At 48.1% G+C, this 22427-nt stretch overlaps 1 protein-coding gene across 5 annotated transcripts in view; it reads left to right on the top strand.

The window, feature by feature from the left end:
• The window catches only part of TAF1 (TATA-box binding protein associated factor 1), a 1380965-nt gene that overhangs the window by 868626 nt on the left and 489912 nt on the right, over positions 1 to 22427 (top strand). For all 5 annotated transcript variants that reach the window (XM_069612352.1, XM_069612355.1, XM_069612353.1 and 2 more), the window contains exon 24: positions 20162 to 20375. In XM_069612352.1, coding sequence (XP_069468453.1) covers positions 20162 to 20375 — 214 coding nt within the window. The remainder of the gene's footprint in view (positions 1 to 20161; positions 20376 to 22427) is intronic.

The raw sequence follows: 22427 nt of genomic DNA, 5'->3' as shown, positions 1-22427 counted from the left end.
GGGGGCATCGGCTTCATCTTCAACTTCCCCACCGGACGGTGAGGGATAGAAGCTGGACGCCACAGGACGCTGAGTCGTCTCATCGGCGGTGACGATGATTAAGGTGGCCAACGCCCTAGCGATTGAGGCCCGCTATGATAGGGAATTGTGGTACAAGATGGCCCCCCTGTTGGACTTCCTCCCGGACGACAAGAGGGCAGAGGCCCTGGCGATCCTACAGGAGGGTGAGGTGGTGTCGGACCACGCCATAACTGTGGCCGCGGACATTGCCGATACCGGTTTCTGCCAGTTGGGCAACGGCGTTTGCCTTCGACAGTGGGGGTGGCTCAAGGCGACGGATTTCCGCCAGGACGTGCAAGCCAAGGTTTTGGACATGCCCTTCGACGATAACAATCGGTTTGGAAAGACCGTGGATGTGTCGCTGCAGGCCATCAAGACCGACACAGAAACGGTTCGGCCCTTGGGAGTTCTGCAGCAACGGCGGCCGCCCTTTCGGAACTCGGGAGGCAAGCAAGGTGCCTCCAAAGGATTCGGTGGTGGCTCCTCGACCTACCGTCAAGCGGCCCGTTCCTCGTCGCAAGAAGCCTACAGGGGACGAGGCAAGTCAAGTGGACCTCGCTGTCGTCGCCAGGGAGGCCAAGGAGGCAAGGCTGCTTCCAAACAAGACTGAACCGGCCGTCACGTCGGGCCCCCAACGGAGCACCCCGGTGGGAGGCTGGCTGGCGAAGTTAGTCAGCGTGTGGGAGTCCGACCGTTGGGTGCTGGATGTCCTGGCCCACGGGCACACTCTGGAATTCCTAAAGAAGTGTCCCCGAATTCCTCCAGTGGCCAGGAAGGAAAACCATGTCCCTCAACTGCTGTTAGAGGTAAGGGCGAATGCTCAAGAAAGGAGCCATCAAGCTTGTCCCAAAGAGGCTCCGGGCTCCGGAGTATACTCAAGATACTTCCTCGTCAGGAAGAAGACAGGAGGTTGGCATCCCATCCTGGACCTGCGTCGGCTAAACAAATACATCAAGGCACAGAAGTTCCGGATGGTCACCCTCCAGCACGTGCTGGGCAAGCTGGAGGAGGCGACTTCCTATCGTTGTTGGATTTGGAGGATGCGTACTTTTACATCCCCATCCTAAAAGGTCACCTAAAGTTCCTCAGGTTCATAGTCCAGGGATGGCACTACCAGTTCAAGGCCCTCCCGTTCGGATTGAAGTCTGCGGCCACGGTGTTCACCAAGTGCTTCGCACCAGTAGAGGCGCGGCTGCGCCTACAAGGGATCCACGTCTACCCCTACCTGGACGACTGGCTCATCCGAGCAGGGACAAGGGAGCTCGCCGTTGAACACACAGCGAAGACCGTCCAGCTGCTCACGGACCTGGGATTCTCCATCAACTTCCCGAAATCCCACCTGGTTCTGTCGCAGGTCGCGCTGTTTCTAGGAGCCAAGCTCGATACAGTGGCACGATTGGCCTCGCCGTCGGAGGAAAGAACGCAGGCCATCCTGGGCAAGGTACAGCATCTGCTGGCCATGGATGTGGCCAGAGTGAGGTCCATCAAGTTCCTGCTCGGGATGATGTCCTCTTGCATCTATCTGGTGCGCCTGTGCAGGCTTCGGATGCACCCTCTGCAGGAGTTCCTCGACGCCCGTTGGATGCAAGCGACGGGGCAGCTTCAAGGACAAGATCTCGCTCAACGAGGTATTCCGCCAGGCAATCTGATGGTGGGGCACCCGCGCGCATCTCGCGGCGGGCATGGACTTTCAGACCCCAGCATACCAGGCGACGGTGACAACGGATGCCTCCCTTGAGGGGTGGGGAGCGCACACCGGAGATCTTCATGCGAGAGGCCTGTGGCTCTCGGAGGAGAGGCCGCTCCACATCAACATACTGGAGCTCCGAGCAGTGTTCTGGGCCCTCAAGTCATTCCTCCCGTCCCTCAAGGGCAAGGTGGTGAGGATCTTCACCGACAACACCACCACGATGTTCTACATCCGGAAACAGGGAGGAACCAGATCCCCAGCCCTGTCCAAGGAAGCCCAGGATCTGTGGCACTGGGCCGTTGCCCAGGGGATGTTTCTGGTGCCTTTTCATCTAGCAGGGATAAAATAACACCATCGCCGACTCACTCAGCAGGTAGCTGCGCTCGTGCCACGAGTGGGAACTACGCCAGGATCAAGTGGATCAACTCTTCCGGCGATGGGGAAAACCCCAAATCGACCTGTTCGCGATGGCGATGAACTCAAAGTGCCAGAGGTTCAACAGCAGGTTCCCCCAGCCGAGGAGCATGGGCGATGCTTTCTCGTTCCACTGGGACGGCCTGTTCCTGTATGCGTTCCCGCCGTTGCCGTTGCTGCTCAGGCTCATCAACCAACTCAAGAGGTCCCGGTGCAGGATGATCCTCTTCGCACAGAGGTGGCCGAGACAGATCTGGTTCCCGGTACTTCTGGACTTGTCAGCGTCCCCACCAGTCAAACTGTCGACGGACGCGGATCTTCTCTCCAAAGAAGGAGGCGCCATTCTTCATCACAACCCGGTGTCGCTGAACTTGCAGGCCTGGCTCCTGCAGCACTAGAGTTTGGAGGGTACGATATCCCGGCCGAGTGCAGAGAGGTTCTTGCAAAGGCCAGGGCGTCCTCAACTCTCAAGTGCTACGGACACAAGTGGAAGAGGTTCTCTGTTTGGTGCCGTGCACAGAAGATTAACCCTCTATGGATTACTGCCCCTCAAGTGCTACCATACTTACTATCGCTGGCCAAAGCTGGACTAGCTCATGCTTCCATCAAGATACATCTGGCAGCGATTTCCCGATACACCAGAACTGCATGACGGTCATCCCTGTGGTCTCATCGCCTGGTGAAGGAGTTTATGAAAGGACTGTTCCGATCGTTCCTGCCGGTGAAGGCTCTAGCCCCGGCGTGGTAGTTCAACATGGTGCTGACCAGGCTCATGGGCCCCCCATTCGAGCCTTTGCATTCGGCTCTGTTGAAGTTCCTGTTGTGGAAGACAGCGTTCCTTGTGGCCATCACCTCCGCACGACGCGTGGGGAGAGATTCACACCCTATCCTGCAAGCCTCCATACTTGACTTTTCACGAGACAAGGGTGGTGTTGAGGACGCACCCCTCCTTCATGGCCAAGGTGCCGTCGGAATTCCATCTTAACGAGCCCTTGGTGTTGCCAGTGTTCTTCCCGTCGCCTTCGTCGCCGGCCGAGAGGACTTTGCACTTGCTGGATGTAGCTAGAGCACTGAAGTTCTACGTGGCCCGAACGAAGAGTTTTCGGAAGACAGCACAGCTGTTTGTGAACTTTGGACCTGTGAACCAAGGGAAGGCTCTCTCAAAGGCTTCCATTTCCAGATGGCTCTCCGGCTGCATCATGCACTGTCATCGGTTGGCAAACCGACCGTTGCCCGGCTGTCCGAGAGCCCATTCGACCAGAGCTATCGCTGCTACCACGGCGTTCCTGTCTGGTGTGCCCCTACTGGACATCTGCAGGGCTGCTACGTGGAGGTCAACGCACACCTTCACGAGATTCTACTGCGTCGACCGGGATTCCAGGGAGGAGTCCAGAGTCGACCAGCCAGTGCTGCGCAACCTGTTAGTTTAAGGTGAGCCTGGTGAATAGGTAAGAGATGCTTAATGTTGAGTTTATGTAATGTTTAATGTTGAGCCTTACCACCTCCCGTGGTTGTGCATGTGTGTACTGCTATGTATTCTTATATTCATGAGCATGTGAATCCATGCCAGACCCCATGCTGGAGAAGGAACAAGTTACTTACCTGTAACTGTTGTTCTCCAGCATGGGTCTGGCATGAATTCACATGCGAACCCTCCCTCCTTCCCCTCTGCGGCTCGTCACTTGGTCATACTGCCACTTTACGTGCTACCAAATCTGAGGATGGCTGCCAGGGGCGGGGCTTAGGGAGAGGGCAGTCATTGGCTGGGGCAGTATGACCCAGAGACCAGTGATTGGTTACTACTAAGAAAGACAGATCCGAAATGAAACTGATACTGATTTTTTTCTTTACCGAGGATTCCCAGCCTGACGACGGGGAATATTCATGAGCATGTGAATCCATGCCAGGCCCATGCTGGAGAACAACAGTTACAGGTAAGTAACTTGTTCCATACTTCAGTTGCCACAGGGATGATGTCCTTTAACGGGAACCTGTACTGTTTGAATTGCCGTGTTGATGGTAGATTGCCACCCGGTAGGTCAGGACGTCATATACGAGCGTGTACCAACTTATCCCGGATATTATATTCTCTCTTCAGAGCAAACCGAGGCATTTGTGTGGTGCATCCTGTATCCAAGAAAATCTGCCAGTGTTTTTGAATGGTCCTACGTATTGCATTAGTCATGGATGATAATGTTGGGGTACACATCACTCTATCGTAGTGACTGGCTGGTCTGTAGATATCAACATGTAAAACTGGCCCTTTTTGCTGCATGTTGGATGACTTTCTGTAGCTATCTCTGTTGTTTCAGTCTCATTGTCAGTTCCTGTGATTTCAGTTCAAAATCCTCTTTTGTAGGTACAGTTCCTCCGGACCTTTAGGAACTAGCTATATGGCAAATTGCCCCAAAGGGCATTCGGATGTTGAGGAGTGTATTGTAGTCTGTTGGTTTACGGAATAGGTTGGTACATAAAACACCATTCCTCTGACTGATATACAAATCCAGAAAGGGCAGTGCAGCCCTACTCCTGTTCATCGTGAATACTACAAATGACATGGCAGGTCTGCATTCAGGACCCTTCCTTATATCTACAAGTCTGAGTGCTCGTACCCAGCCGGCCAATGAGGAGATCTGCCCCACTTATGCATGCCAGCAGTGGTCCAGTTGGGGACCACTGCAGCTCTCATGCCCTTGTGTACACCAGACATCAGTAGTGTGGATTGCGATCAGACTTTCCCAGCCCACTTCCTGGGTTACCATGCACATGACCTGCAGTAGCCCGCAAAAGAAACAACTTTTGCGGGAAACTGCACTCCCATATAAGGAACTCCCAGGTCACAAAGACCAGGGGGAAGGCCAACGGACAAAATGGCCAAAGGAGTAGACAAAAGACCTTGTGGCAGGGCCATGATGGACGCTATCCACATTCATGAACCAAAAGCCTTAAGTGCGATATAGCTCTGTAAATGTTATATAATTACATGAAAAATCTTCTGCTGTCACCAGTCCACTCCTTGGCACATTGTTCAGTCACCAAAAAAATCCTTAGTGGATGACTAGGGTCAGAAAACTTAAGGACCCCATTGCACGGTACAGTAATGTACTTTCCGCAATGATCAAATGTTACCAAAAGTGGCAACTAAGTCAAAAGACTAAGAGAAACATTGTTTCTCAGTACTGACAGCCTGAAGGATGTGTCCATTTTTCTGTAACCAGTGAAAGCCCAGTGGAGTGCAGCTGAAGGCTGTGCTTCATGAGCAAAGGCCAGGTGAGGATGCTAAACAAAAGCTAAATGTTTGGGGGTCCACAAATATAGAGGTAAATTAGTCGTAAGAGACATTTTCTCTAACACCTACCGTATCACCAGACAGGAACGTTTTCACACACTTGCTAAAAAAGAAAAGTATTTAAGGCCATTAGTATGGCTTTAAAGTCCATCAATGCCACTTGCACTCTAGCAAACTTTACCCACACCTTGTGGGATTGCATTTCTATGGCAGCTAAGGGAGAGCGAAGGATTCATGAACGTTGTGAAGGATGGAAAAGACGACACGTGTGAGTCTCTCCATTTAGGTTTGGACTCTGCCGATAGTATTAGCAGAGCCATGGCAGGGGGAGCAGAGTCTCATGGTTGAGGAAGTCTGGCTTTGCACCTGATGTGCAGTCCAGACTACTCAGCATGCCCTTTGACGGCACTCAATTGTTTGGCAGCAAGTCTGATGATAGCTGTGAGAAATTAGACCTCAAAAGCTGTGGCCAAGTCAATCAGTGTCGCTATCAGACAGCCTCAAACTTTGCACCCCACTGCACAGGCTCAGAGTGGTAGGTCCTTTCACTATTGTTCCTCATTTCGAAGGGGGCGGGGGCTAACCAGTCAAAGGGGTCAGAGAAGATTCCCCCGTGGTGGACGAGGAAGAAGTGCGACGTCCGCCCAAGCATTGGCTACTTTACCCTCAGCCGCTGCTTCAGCAAAACCACTCTGAGGCCTTAATCCACATGACCCCGTTGGGGGGCAGGCTCACTCAGCATCTGGAAGAATGGTGGGGCATTACTTCCGATGCTTGGGCCCATATGGTTACCCCTTCTCAGATTCTTCAGGCCCTCGAGCTCCAGGATTGGAGGGTGTAATTGGACCTTCAGGATGCTTACTTCATGTGCCTATCCTCCACAAGCACAGAAAGTACCTGAGGTTTGCCGTAGGCGGTTCTCATCATCAGTTACAAGTTCTGCCATATGGCTGACCTCTGCCAAGGGTTTTCACCAAGTTCATTGCGGTGGTGGCAGCGAGTCTCAGGAGTGGAGGGATTCACGTCTACCCCTACCTGGACGATTGGCAGATCAGGGCCAGTTCTCCCGAACAGGTCTTAGAACATCTCAGCATCACCTGCCACTCTCTCCACAGACGGGGCTTCTCCCTAAATTCTGAGTCCCTCATGATACCTTCCCAAAAGCTCCAATTCATAGGAGGGGTCCTGGATGCTTCCTCTGGGAAAGCCTCGCCACCCGAGGTGTGAGGGCTCAACACATTCAAAAGATGCTCACCAATTTCCTGAGATTGCTCAGCCTCCTGGCATCCTGCATTTTTCTGGTGCCACAGATTCGTCTGAGAATGATATCCCTCCAGTGGGCCTCGTACCCAGTGGTCTCAGTTTTCGGGCAAGATGTCAGATCTACTTCAGGTTCCGAGCAGGGTCGCACAGGATCTCATGTAGTGGGCCTGAGAGGACAACATTCTGAAGGGGGAACCTTTTTTGGCATTCGTGGCCAGAGATAACTGTAGTTACGGACGCCACCCTCACGGAGCCTTGCCAACTATCGAACGGTCAGCGGTCGTTAGGTCTCCATCGGAGTTCAAAGTACACATCAACCTTTTGGAGCTGAGGGCAATTGGACTAGTCCTGACAGCATTTCTTCCCGCTGTACGGGCAAAGAATATCCTGATAATGACACCAACACAGTGGCCATGTACTACCTCCACAGGAGAGGTGGTGTAGCATCACTGTGCAGTGAGACAATGCAGGTCTGGTTCTGGGCAATTCAATAAGGAATCTCCCTATCAGCAGTTCACCCCGCCGGTGAAAAGAACACGGCGGCGGATGCTCTGAGCAGACAGAGCACAGTCTCCCATGTCTGGTAACTAGCTGAAGGAGTCGTCCTAGAGATCTTCACCCTTTGGGGAAACCCTCAAGTAGATCTTTTTGCATCCACCTTCAACTGGAAGTACGAGCTGTTCTGCTCCAGGGAATTTCCCCCGAGAGCATCTCTAGGGAACGCGTTTGTTGTGAATTGGGTGTTTCCACTCCTGTACACATTTCCTCCAGGCCCTGTCATTCTTCAAGTAATCAGAAGGTTGAGAACGTTTGGGAAATCCATTATCCTAATTGCACCGGATTGGGCCAGGAGGACGTGGTACCCATACCTTCTGGACATGTCTATCTGCCCTCCAGTTTGTCTTCCACAAAGAGAGGATCTTCTCTCGCAAGAGGAGGGTCAGAGTTCTCCATCCAGAGGTCCAGTCTCTCAACCTTTACGCATGGTTTCTGAGAGGTTCAGGTAAGGATTGGGACTCTGCCGTTGGAACACGTTCTGCAGCTGGTGCAGATAGAAGAATGTGGATCCTTTTCTATGCGACGGACCTGTGGTGTTATCATTCCTACTGCATCTGGCTAATCTGGATACCTGCCGGTGCTTTCTATTTTTAAGCACACTTCTGAGCAGTCTCAGAAACCTGAAGGTGTCTCACCCACTAGTCCCCAGAGATCTGTCATCTAGGTCGCCCGGACACGGCCATCTCTGTTGGATCCAGTTCCTGGGGGTGGACCAGTGGGGGAGGATCACCTGGATGGGGGTCTTCGGGGAGTGGAGGTGGGAGGCTCTAACCCCGCCCCATTTTCCGACACACACCAGAGCCGTTTACATGACATGGCCCAACACATGGGGTATCAGGCAGAGGCAGGCAATTGACAATAACTGCGCACACCTGATGGCCCTTTCCCTCCCCTCACCCCCAGGAATAAAAGGCAGAGCACAAGAGCATACTTTGAGCAAGGCCTAACGCACGAGGAAACAGCTACACGAGACCAGCTGTTCAAACGGAGGAGTAAGGCTTTGAGACCGGGAGGGGGATCTGGCTTTCCCTTTTCAACTCAGACCCACAAAGCCTCCAAAAGGGAAATCATAAGACCGGGAAGTCCAGCTGTCATGTGGTGTGACAGGTGTCAACGACACACCGGGCTCAAAAGCGGGAGGAAGCTCTTGCCGCTGTGTTGCCGTCCTTGACTTCCAAGACAAGAAAACTCTGAGAGTTCTCTGACAGTTCAGCACAGCCAGTGAGTCGAAGAGGACCGATAGTAAAACTGAACTGAACTGTGCTGGGCCCATGGTTGCAGGCGGCGAACTTGGATAAACTCCAGTAAAAGTAGAGTGGTCAGGGGTCACGGGGCGCTCATTCGAAGGACTCTAACTGAAGCCTTTTATGGGTTTTTTTGTTTTGTTGAAACTACGAAAGCCAAGAGGCCGGAGAGAGTGTCAAAGTGATCCTACGAGGGTCGAGCAAAACCCCTCGTACACTCGTAAGTCTTTGATATATTGGAGAAAAGTTATTGAACTTTAAAACTGGCAAATGTGTACCTGACAGAGGGATGCCTGCGAATTGAGGGTAAAAAGGAATATACCCATGAACATTGTGACGACAAGTATGAATCTGGCGCAGGGATGTCCACAATGGATAATTGTTTAAAAGGACAATGAGACTGTTGAATGATACAATTTTAAGTGAAAGGCCATAGTGAACCAGATTGAGGGAGGCTAACTTTGCAAGAAGGATCAGAGCCTGGCTGAAAGGGGATCCAAAGGGCAAAGAGCAATCGCTCAACGTGAAGGATTAACAAAGAAACTTTTGTTCTGCTTATTCTTTATCGTTCAGCAGGCCTTCTAAGGCAAGAGACTTTGCAGGAAAGACCCTTGGCCCCAAAAGGTTCTGGCATCGTTAAAAGGGAACTGTAATCTCGTGCTGGCGAGGGCCAGGGGTGTGCTGTGCTCAAAGGTCCTTCCTTGTCCCATGCTAAAAACATGGGAAAGGGAAACCCCAGCCTTACCATCCTGACTTATCATTTGGTGAACACTTCTTTCTTTTCTTGTGAACATTATCCCACACTACTTTGTAATTTAGTTGTAAGGATTGGCAATAGTTTTTTTTTTAGTATAGGCCCTTTTTATTTGACAAGACGCCACTAGGACTGCCTTATTATTATTTGATGGTCGTATCTTGCTCCCATCATAGATTTAGGTTTAGATTAGGTGTTTTTCTCACCCATTATACAGTTTAATAAACACCCTTGAACTGTGATCACTTGTCTGTCTTTACTGTTGCCACCATGGGTTCCTTACAGCAGACATCTTATTTTAGGATGCTGCTGGTAAAGGGCTCACAAATGTGTTCCCGCCACTCCCTTTTGCGCTTCCCCTTTGTGATTTGAATCTAGTGTTAAAGTTCCTCATGTGTGCTCTGTTTAAGCCACTTCACTCTTGCCCATTGAGACTGTTGACATTAGAGACAATCTTTTTATCGGCCATTACATCTGCATTCAGGGTCAGCGAGTTGCAGGCCTTGCCACAAGCCATCGTTTACAACTTTCCACAAAGAAAAGGTGTTAAGAGTCCCAAAAGATTGTATTGCCAGCTTTTCCTCCTCCAACTCACCCTAGTAAGGAGGAAGAAAGGCTTCACAGGCTTGAACCCAAAAGAGCTTTAAGCTTTTATATTTCTCATTTTGCTAAACTGATTGTTTATTAGATACACAGGGCACAAACTGGGTCTTGCAGTTACAAAGCAAACTTTATACCGATGGATAGTTTTATGCATTAGAGTGTTATAGGCTAGCTGGTAAAGATGCCATGGTCGGCTTGCGGGCTTACTCCACAAGCGGCATGGTCACTTCATCTGCCTTACAAAGGGGGGTGCCGATTCATGGAATCTCTGCGGCAGCAACTTGGTCATCTGTTCACACCGTTACAAAATACTATTGTCTAGTCCCTGTATCAGGGCAGGAGACGTGATTTGGAAAAGCTGTGCTCCACAGCATTCATGACCGACCTTGAAAATTCTTATTCCCTCCAGTATCATACTGCTTTGGAAGGCTATCATAATACGTGGGAGGACACAATCCAGTCAAGTTACTTACCCCTGGTAGCGTTCTTTTGACTGGATGTTCCTCCCACGTATTGCTCATCGCCCCTCCCTTCCTACTTCTCAGTAGAATTTCCGTGCATTACACCTTTCGTTTCTTGATCGTCTGGTCTCTGTGACCTCACAAATGCTGGTTATTCTGTGGGAAGAAGGTGAATAAACTGAACTGAAGTAATGGGCGCAGTGCGTGCTATTTATACTGTTGATGCCGCCAACATCGAGAGGGGACGGAGACCTTCGAGGGACGTCGAGTCGATGACGACAAACTGCGCCCCCGACCGCAAAAACTATTTCCGAAGCGGCTGACACTGGAAGGAGATATCATAAAATGAGGAATACCTGGGAGGAGCATCCAGTCGAAAGAACGTTACCAGGGGTAAGTAACTTGTTCATTTTAGTCAGGAGGTTTATTTAACAGTTCATCAAAACACAGTTGTGGAATTGCCACTTCTTTCCACCACAACCTTCACAATCTTCTACCACAGTCACAGTAATTCACATCACATTCTTCCTGGTCTACTCGCCTACCCGGACTAACCACTACTTGTCGCTTTCCTGGTGTACACGCCTGCCAGTATAAAGGTCCTACTACTACAACTCGTCCTCTGTGGTGAGGCTTGTTCCAAACGTTCCACACTTAACTCGTCAATGGGGAAAATTGAACCAACAACGGCTTCTTGAATACGTCTTTTGGCTTGCAACACAATTGGACAACTTCTTTCAAAAACATGTTGTACAAAAAGACAATGATTCCCACAGGGATTTGTTTGCCATAGGCATTGTAGGTTACAGTTCTCTTCCCCTTGATCATTTCTACAAGGAGGGCTTTTCTCCTGCTATATCTGACTTCTTTTTACACCACCTATTGGCTTCTGTCAGTGTAGTTTACAACTTTCCTCCACAGGATATCTGGGACTGCTACATTCAAATTGCCCTGCAATTCCTTTCAGCTTTGGCAATGCCCGTTAGAATGTCCTTTTGGTGGATATACGCTTTTTGGAAAACTGTTTTCACTCAGTTTAATTCGTGCCCTCTTTTGGCTTTGGTAATGCGGTTACAATATGTTCCAACTTGGCATCTCCCTTTTGGGAGGTTAGATTCAATTTGCGCAATTATTGGCCCCTTTTGGCTTTGGCACTGTGGGTTACAATATTGTCCTGTTCGACATCTCGGACTAGGAGAGTTGCTACCAATTTGCTTTAGTTTAAAGTTTTGATATTCAAAAGGTGCAGTTGTGCACAGCGATCTACTTCAGAGCGCCCCGGGGGTCACCTCCATTAGGCCAACTGACAGGTCTGTTCTGGCGTCTGTCGAACTCGCTGATTCTGCTTCTTCACACAGCGTTGCGCATCCTCTGCATCTGGATGGACTCCTGACCTCTGCCACATTCTCTACACGGCGTCCCGCTACTGGCAATGTGGCGGCTCCAATCTCTGCTTCCTTCTGCTGCTGCTTCTTCTCCTTCTTGTTGGCCCGCACTTGAAGGGCCTTTAAACATATTAAGTTCCCCCTCAGGTGTGGGCCATTACAAACACTAGACCACTCTGTTAAGGATACCAACCGGGCGTCCCACAACGGACCAGGACACTTGGTCTTATCCTGTGATGTGACGCTCAATAGGAATGCCTTTTCTTTAATTTCAATGAATTCAAATTGAGCCGATACCCGACCCGTCTCACACCCCCTTTTACAAATACCCCGGGTCACAATGGACCATGAACCAGGCCGGTTGATGAAGATATAACATTTATTTATTTTTAGGATTCACAAAAATCACACATTTTAATATTGGGCAGCAATCACCAATGAGGTGATAATTACAATTAAAAACTACTGAACTACACTTGGTTAACCTCCTACATGAACATATACAAAACACAATTGAATAGGAGCACTTTTTGAATGAGGATAGATAGCTCCAAGTTAAGGCTTCCACCTGCAATGTTCCCTCAACCCACAGATAATCTAATTCTGAGTGGATAGAAAGCAGCAGGTAGTCGTGGAATAAGAGGCAGCAAACAGAATAAAAATCTGACCTTCCCTCACAAAATAAGAGGGAAAAACAGCAATGGCATAAAATTACACTCGGAAATTGACATATAATTAATGTGCAGTTAAATCTTTGAGGCAAATATGATTTCTCACAAAACAGTACGGCAGAAACTTAGCAATCACAAGGCAATAGATCAACAAGAGACATACAAGTCTAAAACAAGTGGAAAGCTAGAACATGCTGTATCCGTATTCACACGTTGGAAAGTTGCATTTTCTCAATTCCTGTTTAAGTGACATAAACACATTTTATGAAAAACTGGTGAAATACTCTGATTTCAAATGCGGTTTTTGGGTTGGGAGACAGATGTATATCACAGGGATAATATGGAAGTGACAGAATGTCTCTAGTTATAACACTGGATGAGATATGCAAGATAGAAAAAGGTTTCATTTGGGTAAGATGAAGCCGTGCAAGAGGAAAGAAAATCAGCTGAGAACAGTACAGATTTGACTTAAACTAGATTATCAAGACTATATTGAAAAAGAGGACACAGTAAGATCCAAGGTTGATTCGCGACGTCACCCCAGTGTTCAAATGTATGTAGAAAATACTTTAATTACTCAAAATATGACTAAGGATTTATGATCTATGCAGGACAAAAAGGAATAGGAAAGTGGCGCTAAGGCGTGGAGATAAATGACAAGATGCACCGAGAATTCTCACAGTTTAAACAAGTTACCAAGGTGAGATGTGCATACTCAGTCGGCTCTTAAATTTGGGATTTTGGAACAGCCTGGGTTCTGGTCACAAAAGTTTCTGGTCACCGGATAGCAGACTCTCCTGGAAAAAGACAGCTGGGCAAAGGTCTGGTCTCCGGATGGCAAGTACAGCTGGATGTAGGTAGTGGACAAGCCGGTCTGGCCTCAGGATACTAAAGGTACCACAGCTTTTCCCCTGGTTAATGGGATTTTAGATTTGGGGTCTCTGGATTGAGGCCTTGCTGGAATGGTCAGCAATGCTTTGGACTTGCAGTGGGATCTGGAATCAGCTATGCTTTGGCTTTGCAGTGGGATCTGGAATCAGCTATGGTTGACTTTGCAGTGGGATCTGTAGTCTGACAGGATGAATGTGGAAGATCAGGAACGCAGGTGCAGGAAATTCAGGAAGGTGTCTCTCTAGTTCTGTCAACCATCCTTCATATAGAGCATGGTGAATTATTGGTGGGCAGAACTGAGCTAGGCCTACCTCCAAGACTCTGATAGGTCAGCTTAAGTTAATCGCCTCTTCGAGGAGGAGTCTCAGTTTATGAGGTTCTATTTTATGACTTTTTATGAGGTGAAAAACCTTCCCAGAGTTACTTTAGCTAAAATCCATTTTTTCCATAAATGGCACATTTGTACAATTGTGGCATCTTAACAAATTACATAAGCAGGTTACATGTTTTATGCAGCACATGCCAGTCCAACTCTGCAGTCTGTAAAACATTGTTTTGCCTTTCTAATAATTTTTGTTCATTTTTGTGTGAAATATTCGGCCTAAAATTCTATAACTTTATACATGTGTGTGGATGATCATTAGGCATGTCAGCATTGAAATTCCCAGTGGCATCATGGATACTTTCCTTATAATACCCAATTATCTGCCATTTCTATTCCCCATGTGGCAGTGAAGTCTATGACGTCTTAAATTAAAGCCCATAAAATCACATTTAAACTGTTAACTTTCCACATTTTTGCAAAGTCCTGTTGCAAAGATAAAAGTTTGAAAAGTTTCTTAATAAAATAGCTGTTTAAACCAAATGGTCAGCATTGTCCTCCAAATATGGTCATGCCTTTCCAGGCCATCCCCCGAAGTCCAGGGTTTGTCATGGAGTTTTTCTTTGAAGCTTCTTGTAGAAGTCAGAGGGAGGTGTGATTTTCTTTTTCACATCCTCGTGTCCCAGAATTTCTATTGTAAGAGGCCCCTGCCCAAACCAAAGTCTGATGAGTATGTGAACTTTCTTTGTCTTGGTCAGTCAAAGTTTTCCAACCTAGTAATTATCACTTTCGTGTCCTGGAAGATTATGGTGGTTCCTATTGGGGGAAGCTTTAGCTTAGCCAGCAGGGGAAAACCTGTTCTGGAGCTTGCAAAATTCAGCCAATGCAGTTTCATTCCTTTTATTTTATTTTCTTTTGTCTTGGATCAAAAGATTCCTGTTGGATAAAACATCCCCTATATGTTTCCCAGCAACAGACCCCTTTACATTGCCAGGCACAGACAAGTTTTTGTTCATCATGATACTTTTAAAACAGGCATTTTTTTCCTGTTTGCAAAAGCCAATTTTTCCATGTGTAAAGCCAGCTGGCATTTTCCTTGCAACTTCGGTTTGCCTCTTCCATCTGCCCTTCCACATTGTTTTGTAGCCATAGTTAGCTTCTTGTACACTGTTAGGGAGAATTCTCTGTTTGGGCTGAATTTCCTAACCTAGTGAGTCCCCCAGCAGCTTTGCTGGATTTTTGGGGTTTATTTTTTTTCTCCTGCCAAGAGTGAGACTCTTTTACCCTCACTCTTGGGCATGATTTGAGTGTGTTTCTTTGAATCTAGATGTGTTTAATGGGCTATGGGGCCTTTTACTCCATAGGGCTTCATGTGTTTTTGTGATGTGCGTTACACAGCACCCTCAGTGCAGTGACACAGGGGTGTCATAGTGACCCCCCAGTATAGACTCCATACCTTGGGACTGACTACTGTCTCCCAGGACATGTAAAGTCACCATTGACTTTACTAGTCTTAAATTCTGAACAGAACCAGTACAAACCATCATATTGTGGACGTACTGGCTGGGGCAATTCGATTGCCCCAGGGTCTGTTAGTTGAGGGGGCAGGTCTCCGTCCCCCCTGATCGAGTTTTGGCTGGTGGCAGTGGATACTACTTTTTATATTCAACCGCAAATATTTTCCTATGGGATTTCCCATTGTTTTAGGCTACTATCTTTATTTAATTATTTACGGTAGCCTCGAACATACCTCCGGTTTATTTAATTGATATTAATTCTCCGGTTGGTATTTTTTGCCAAAACTTGATTCTAAAATGGCGTTTGTGTTCTCTTCTGTGACTCCAACCCAAGTCGAGCCCTTTGTTCCACTTTTTGGCGGGCTTCTCCACAGAAGCCCTCCAAAGTGGTGCCAATCTGTCTGGGGTACTTAGGAGGGGTGGAGGGGGATTTAGGCACCCTGGACTGAGTTGCCTAGGCAACTCAAGTCGCACTCCGTCCTGATTGGCCCAAGTGGTGAGCCGGCCGGCTCACCACTTAGCATGTTTGAGTGACAGCTAGGCTGAGTGAATGGGGGTTTTCTGCATAAAAGCAGGGCTTTGGGGACTGAACTTCAGAAGTCGCCACAGGACCTAAGAATCCGACGAGGGAGAAGCTGAGCCGACCTGCCACGACACCACCACTGGTGGAGCCCTGCTGGACCGCCTCACCACTTTTCGCAACGACAGAGGAGATCTCCCGCCGGAGAGTCTTCTTCCTTTGACTGGTGGGGATAACCAGTTTCACCGAAAATTGACATGTTTACAGAAAGCTAGAATTTCTTTTCAAGTGTGATTTTTGACATTTTGTAACAAACGTTTGTGTTTTTCTGTGCAGCTGAAGTAAAGCTTTTGTTGATTTTCTCAGATTTGGCTGGCACTGCCTGCCATTCAGGAATAAGGCTCTTTTCTGATGGAGCACAATGTGAATATGGCTGAGCATGACAGGGACTTTTTGATAAAGGTAGTGTGATGAAGAACAGGGAAAAATAGCATCAGAGCGGCATCATTTTAAAGGTGAAATATTCCCTTTTTCAATAGGAACTTTCTGCTTTCAGCAAAGCAGCGCTGCTTTTTCACTCCATTTCTTTGAGACAAACAAGAACACACCCTAGTAGACTTTCTCGGGGTGCTTCCTGTTCCATCTTGCCCAAAGGCGCTTGGCAAAACAGTGCAGTCCTCCTTTTGTCACTGCAAAACGCAGTTTGGATGCAATGGTGCTCACAGGAGTCAGCACAGCCATTTTGCTGGTTCTGCTGAAGTGCGCTTGGTTATGGAGAAGAATTCTGTTGAGTGGGTCAATGTAGCCCACAACTCATTAGAGTTTTGCAACTCTGGGTCCCTCTGCCTCGTCTCAGTGGTAAGAGCAAGTTGAAGTCCATAATGTTCTTAGTTATTTTAAAATCCTTTAATCTACTTTGTTTTTGTACTTTATAGGATATGCTTTTAAGGGAGGACTTAAGGGGAGCAATGGTTTTCTCTGGGATTTAATATCCAAACACAATGTAGAATTATAACTACTAAAAGTAGCTGTATTAACTCCCTGTCCCTTATAGTTATTTCTGTGGTTAGAAAAAGCGATTTCATACTTGGTACCTTGGGTAAGCTTGGGAGGGGAGGCCCTACTGTGGCAACATGCCATCAAATATTTAGGTATTGGGAAACCCTCATCCTTGGAAAATGATAAATACCATGTCTCTCCTGACAGAGTTAATTCATTCTCTTGACAGCCTTCTCCCCCCATCTGATCCCATCCCATCTAATACCACGCCAGGGTTAGAATCAGGTAGTGGCTGCCTTCCCCTGGGCATATGGGAGGAGACTTTAGGCTGGGATTCTGTGATGGCTTTGCAGGATTCATCACAGAGCTGGATCTGTAAGAAGAGCAATGACTCTGGAGCTACCAATAACAAGAAGTTAGGCTACAGCAGGGTTCAAAATTGCTTGGAGTATTTAGCTCCTTCTTCAAGCTTAGGAGAGCCTGGTTAGCTTGAGGCCAACCGCTACCAGGAGCTACGTTGGTCTTCCCAGGACAACTGGTGTCTAAACATGTGTCTGTGAAACTAACTTTGAGCATTAGAGGATGTTAATGCAGACAAATTAGAACACACATAGTGCACATTTGAGCATAATGAATCCTACACAATCGACAAACGTGTGCATCTCATGGGAAATTTAGATTTGCGGTGCGCTGGCTACTCACTCCCAGTTGGTAGCTCCTCCCATCAGGGTGATGCCTGACACCCAGGAGCTGATGTTCACTCCTGCTAATCGGCTCCTAAATTCGAGCCCTGCTACAGTACCAGGTCACAAGCGAACCAAGTTGGGCGAGAAGCCCTTACACTTTTCTTTAGGTTTGGTTTCATTATAGTGGTGGGATAGTATCAGGCTACATTGATTGGGACGGCCATCTGAAGTGCACCCTTTCAACACTTTTCTTTCTTTTAGTATAGCGAACAGAGTGATAGGGTTAGAGTAGGTAGTTTTCTGAATAATTAAAGGTTTATAGCCAAAGCTATACTGAGTTGTGCATCTCTTGATCCTGACTTAACATACCACCCTCTGCCCCATTGAATCAAAGCTATGAACATGTGTGTGTGACCCTATATTAGTTAGTGGTTAGAGAGACTGTTAGGCAGAAACCTGTGCAGTTCCCTTAGGGACCACTGCAAAAGATTTAAGACTACAGGTGTTGGCAGTAAACCCACTTGGTAGCAGTCTGCGCCACCCAGATTTACCTGGTAGCTGTGGCTGAGCAGTCAGACTTCCCTCAAGAAGAGTTAGGCAGTATGCAAAGTATACTCAATAGGCACTCAGATACAATAATACAAGCAAACACTGACCAGAGCTTTGGAATCAAAGTATATAATTATTTATTTAAAAACACACAGTTGAAGCACTCCAGCACTCTTATTGTAAAATATTCTAAACACAGTTACTATGATGATATATACACCCCTTTTTCCCTATTAGATAAATCACAGTAAAACACCACTTATTTTCATACAGATGTGAGCGCTTAACTAGATTGCACTCCAATAAGTTTGTGAGAAAGGGAGGGAAAAAGACAATATGGAAAGGTACACCACTCTAAGATTCTGGAACACTGTTAGCAAGGCAGAAGAGCAAAAAGTCACTGGTGAGCCAAAGTCCAAAGGCTGGGCCCCCTCTTAGAGAGAGCAGAGCACAAATGCGCCCAAGATCACACAGTTACACTAGGCTTAGAAAGTCTTGCAGAGGGTTCAAAAAGAGTTTAGAGAGGCTTAAGAAAGTTTAGCCAGGGTGTCCCAGACTAACCCAGGTTCGAAAGCCGGGGGCTAAATCTACCCCGTACAGTCGGTAGCAAGGGAAGCCAGGCGGGACACGGTACCTTAAGTGGGAAGGATCCTCCAACGGTGGCAGTTGTTCCTGGTAGTGGGTGCAAGTTGCATCGTCGTCCAGGGGAAGAGAAGATCTCGACTTGGAGGAAAGATGAAGGTCGTTGCACTACCAGGGCAGAAACCAGCCGCGGAGTTTTCCGGTTAAAGGTGGTACCTTTGTCTCGCGGTCGTGCTAAAATGTGGTATCCTGGTTGCCGGGGTGCTTGGCACGGGCAAGGCGGCCACGAGATACGTCGGGGAAAGCGAAAAAGACGGTGAAAATGGTTATCCCCACCAGTCAAAGGAAGAAGACTCTCCGGCGGGAGATCTCCTCTGTCGTTGGGAAAAGTGGTGAGGCAGTCCAGCAGGGCTCCACCGGTGGTGGTGTTGTGGCAGGTCGGCTCAGCTTCTCCCTCGTCGGATTCTTAGGTCCTGTGGCGATTTCTGAAGTTCCAGTCCTCAAAGCCCTGCTTTTATGCAGCAAACCCCCATTCACTCAGCCTAGCTGTCACTCAAACATGCTAAGTGGTGAGCCGGCTGGCTCATCACTTGGGCCAATCAGGACGGAGTGCGACTTGAGTTGCCTAGGCAACTCAGTCCAGGGTGCCTAAATTCCCCTCCACCCCTCCCAGACACAGTGGCACCACTTTGGAGGGCTTCTGTGGAGATGTTCGCCAAAAAGTAGAACAAAGGGCTCGACTTGGGTTGAAGTCACAGAAGAGAACACAAACGCCATTTTAGAATCAAGTTTTGGCAAAAAATACCAACCAGAGAATTAATATTAATTAAATAAACCGGCGGTATGTTCGAGGCTACCGTAAACAATTAAATAAAGATAGTAGCCTAAAACAATGGGAAATCCCATAGGAAAATATTCGCGGTTGAATATAAAAAGTAGTATCCACTGCCACCAGCCAAAACTCGATCAGGGGGGACGGAGACCTGCCCCCTCAACTAACAGACCCTGGGGCAATCGAATTGCCCCAGCCAGTATGTCCACAATATGATGGTTGGTACTGGTTCTGTTCAGAATTTAAGACTAGTAAAGTCAATGGTGACTTTACATGCCCTGGGAGACAGTAGACAGTCCCAGGGTATGGAGTCTATACTGGGGGGTCACTATGACACCCCTGTGTCACTGCACTGAGGGTGCTCTGTAACACACATCACAAAAACACATGAAGCCCTATGGAGTAAAAGACCCCATAGCCCATTAAACACTTCTACATTCAAAGAAACACACTCAAATCATGCCCAAGAGTGAGGGTAAAAAGAGTCTCACTCTTGGCAGGAGAAAAACATAAACCCCAAAAATCCAGCAAAGCTGCTGGAGGACTCACTAGGTTAGGAAATTCTGCCTAAACAGAGAATTCTCCCTAACATAGACTGAGTGTTTGTTTGTCCAAATAGCCAGCCACAGATATGTACAGCCTTCCTCATTCAAGGGATCTGAACTATAAGGCCTGTGAGAAAAGTGGTCTGAACTAAAGGAGCTGGAGCAGCTCTTGACAGACTTCTTATTCCATAGGGGACATCCATGATGTGAACTGTGCACCCAAATGACTGTCTCTGCTTAACTATCAGACTGTCACACCCAACAGCTCTCCTGACGACTGTCTGAAAGAGAATCCGTGAATATCTTGTGTCCATTTTGTTTTTTAGCTACGGGCTCTGCTACTTCAGGAGGTTCACACAAGGATGATGACACCGCCTCGGTTACAAGTCTAAATTCTGCTGCTAGTGGGCGCCGGCTTAAGATCTACCGCACATTTCGAGATGAAGATGGAAAGGAATATGTGCGCTGTGAGACTGTCCGAAAGCCATCAGTCATTGATGCGTACAGCCGAATACGGACAACCAAGGACGATGAGTTCATGTACGTACGCCTGAGCTTGCCTTGTAATATGAAAACTCTTGTGGCTGTTATGTGCAGAATATGGGTCAAATACACAGCCTTTGCCCCCTCTGGCAAACCTGGGCGCAGTTCCTGGGCATGGAAAGTCTATTTCATGAAAATGTATAATGCACAATAAATGGGAACATCTGCATATATGGAAGAAAGCACTCTAATGTCCTCTTGGAGGGCATGTCAGATTGTAGTGCCCCAAGCTTGAAAGCATTTGAATCCCAATCTTGTGGGGTCTGGACAGAGGGTCACGGTCTGCCAGTATTCTGCAAGCACAAAGCCTGTGTTTGGCAATAGGCAGCTGCATACTTATGCCGTGCAGAATGGCAGCAGTCCACGTTGTCTAGCTGTACTTCAGGTAAATTTGTTGAGCTATAGTTATCCACCCCAATCTGAATGTCTGTGGTGCAATGTGGTCTGTATGTTAAAGACTTTAAATGAGATTTAGCTATGTTTGTGTCAGTGAATCGTGGGCAGTCTGACTCGAGGCACCAGAGAGAGCATGAGAAAGGCTCGGTGAGCATATTTCACTTGGGGGCAAATCTTGGAAATGAGGCCAAGTTGATCTGTGCCCTCTTCACCACAGCTTTGACCTGATGTTTAAATGTTGCGGTATAATCGACCAATGCCCCAATGTTGCACAGCACTAGGCTAGGAAAGATTTTGTTCTTGCTGCTTTCCTCCCATACACGTCCATAGGACACCCTTTCTTCTTGCTGCTTTCCTCCCATACACATCCATAGGACACCCTTTCTTCTTGCTGCTTTCCTCCCATACACGTCCATAGGACACCCTTTCTTCTTGCTGCTTTCCTCCCATAAACGTCCATAGGACACCCTTTCTTCTTGCTGCTTTCCTCCCATACACGTCCATAGGACACCCTTTCTTCTTGCTGCTTTCCTCCCATACACATCCATAGGACACCCTTTCTTGCTGATTTCCTCCCATACACATCCATAGGACACCCTTTCTTCTTGCTGCTTTCCTCCCATACACGTCCATAGGACACCCTTTCTTCTTGCTGCTTTCCTCCCATGCACGTCCATAGGACACCCTTTCTTCTTGCTGCTTTCCTCCCATACACGTCCATAGGACCCCCTTTCTTCTTGCTGCTTTCCTCCCATACACGTCCATAGGACACCCTTTCTTGCTGATTTCCTCCCATACACGTCCATAGGACACCCTTTCTTCTTGCTGCTTTCCTCCCATACACATCCATAGGACACCCTTTCTTCTTGCTGCTTTCCTCCCATACACGTCCATAGGACACCCTTTCTTGCTGCTTTCCTCCCATACACGTCCATAGGACCCCCTTTCTTCTTGCTGCTTTTCTCCCATACACGTCCATAGGACCCCCTTTCTTCTTGCTGCTTTCCTCCCATGCACGTCCCTAGGACACCCTTTCTTCTTGCTGCTTTCCTCCCATACACCCTTTCTTCTTGCTGCTTCCCTCACATACACATCCATAGGACACCCTTTCTTCTTGCTTTGTTCTGACTCCTGACGTGACTTTTGAAGGAAAGTAGTCTGCTTTACTACCCTTGCCTTTTTGCTCACTCTGATGGGTGAACTGATTAGTCCATAAGACTAGCAGTCCTGAGAGACTATGGGCCTCATTATAGGTCCAGCGGTAACCGTGCCAGGGCTACCGGCAGGTTGCCGCCAGACCCGTAATGATTTTCCGGCTCCTGACTTGCTGGTAACATCGGGGGATTACAACCCCGGCGGTCTGAGAAGTCAGGTGCCGACAAATTGAAAGTCCCCATTCCCATAGTGTCCTACAGGACTCTATAGGAATGGGGACCACAGAAGCACTGGCACTGTTGGTAACGTTGCTGGTGCTTCTGCAACGGCTTTGCCTACCATGGGCGCTGTGCCCAGCAGGGCCCGCCCAGTCGGGCAGACCGGCTCCGGCAGGCAAACCCGTAGATTGCCGGTCCGGAAACTGTGCCGGTAAGCTTACCAGCACCGTTGTTTCCGGACCGGTACACTTATAATGAGGCCTATGTCTCGTAGTATGGA

Source organism: Ambystoma mexicanum, chromosome 5p, assembly GCF_040938575.1.
Source record: "Ambystoma mexicanum isolate Mex_15411 chromosome 5p, UKY_AmexF1_1, whole genome shotgun sequence".
Lineage (NCBI taxonomy): Eukaryota > Metazoa > Chordata > Amphibia > Caudata > Ambystomatidae > Ambystoma > Ambystoma mexicanum.
Note: the sequence above shows the minus strand (reverse complement) of the source record. Positions and strands in the feature narration are given on the sequence as shown.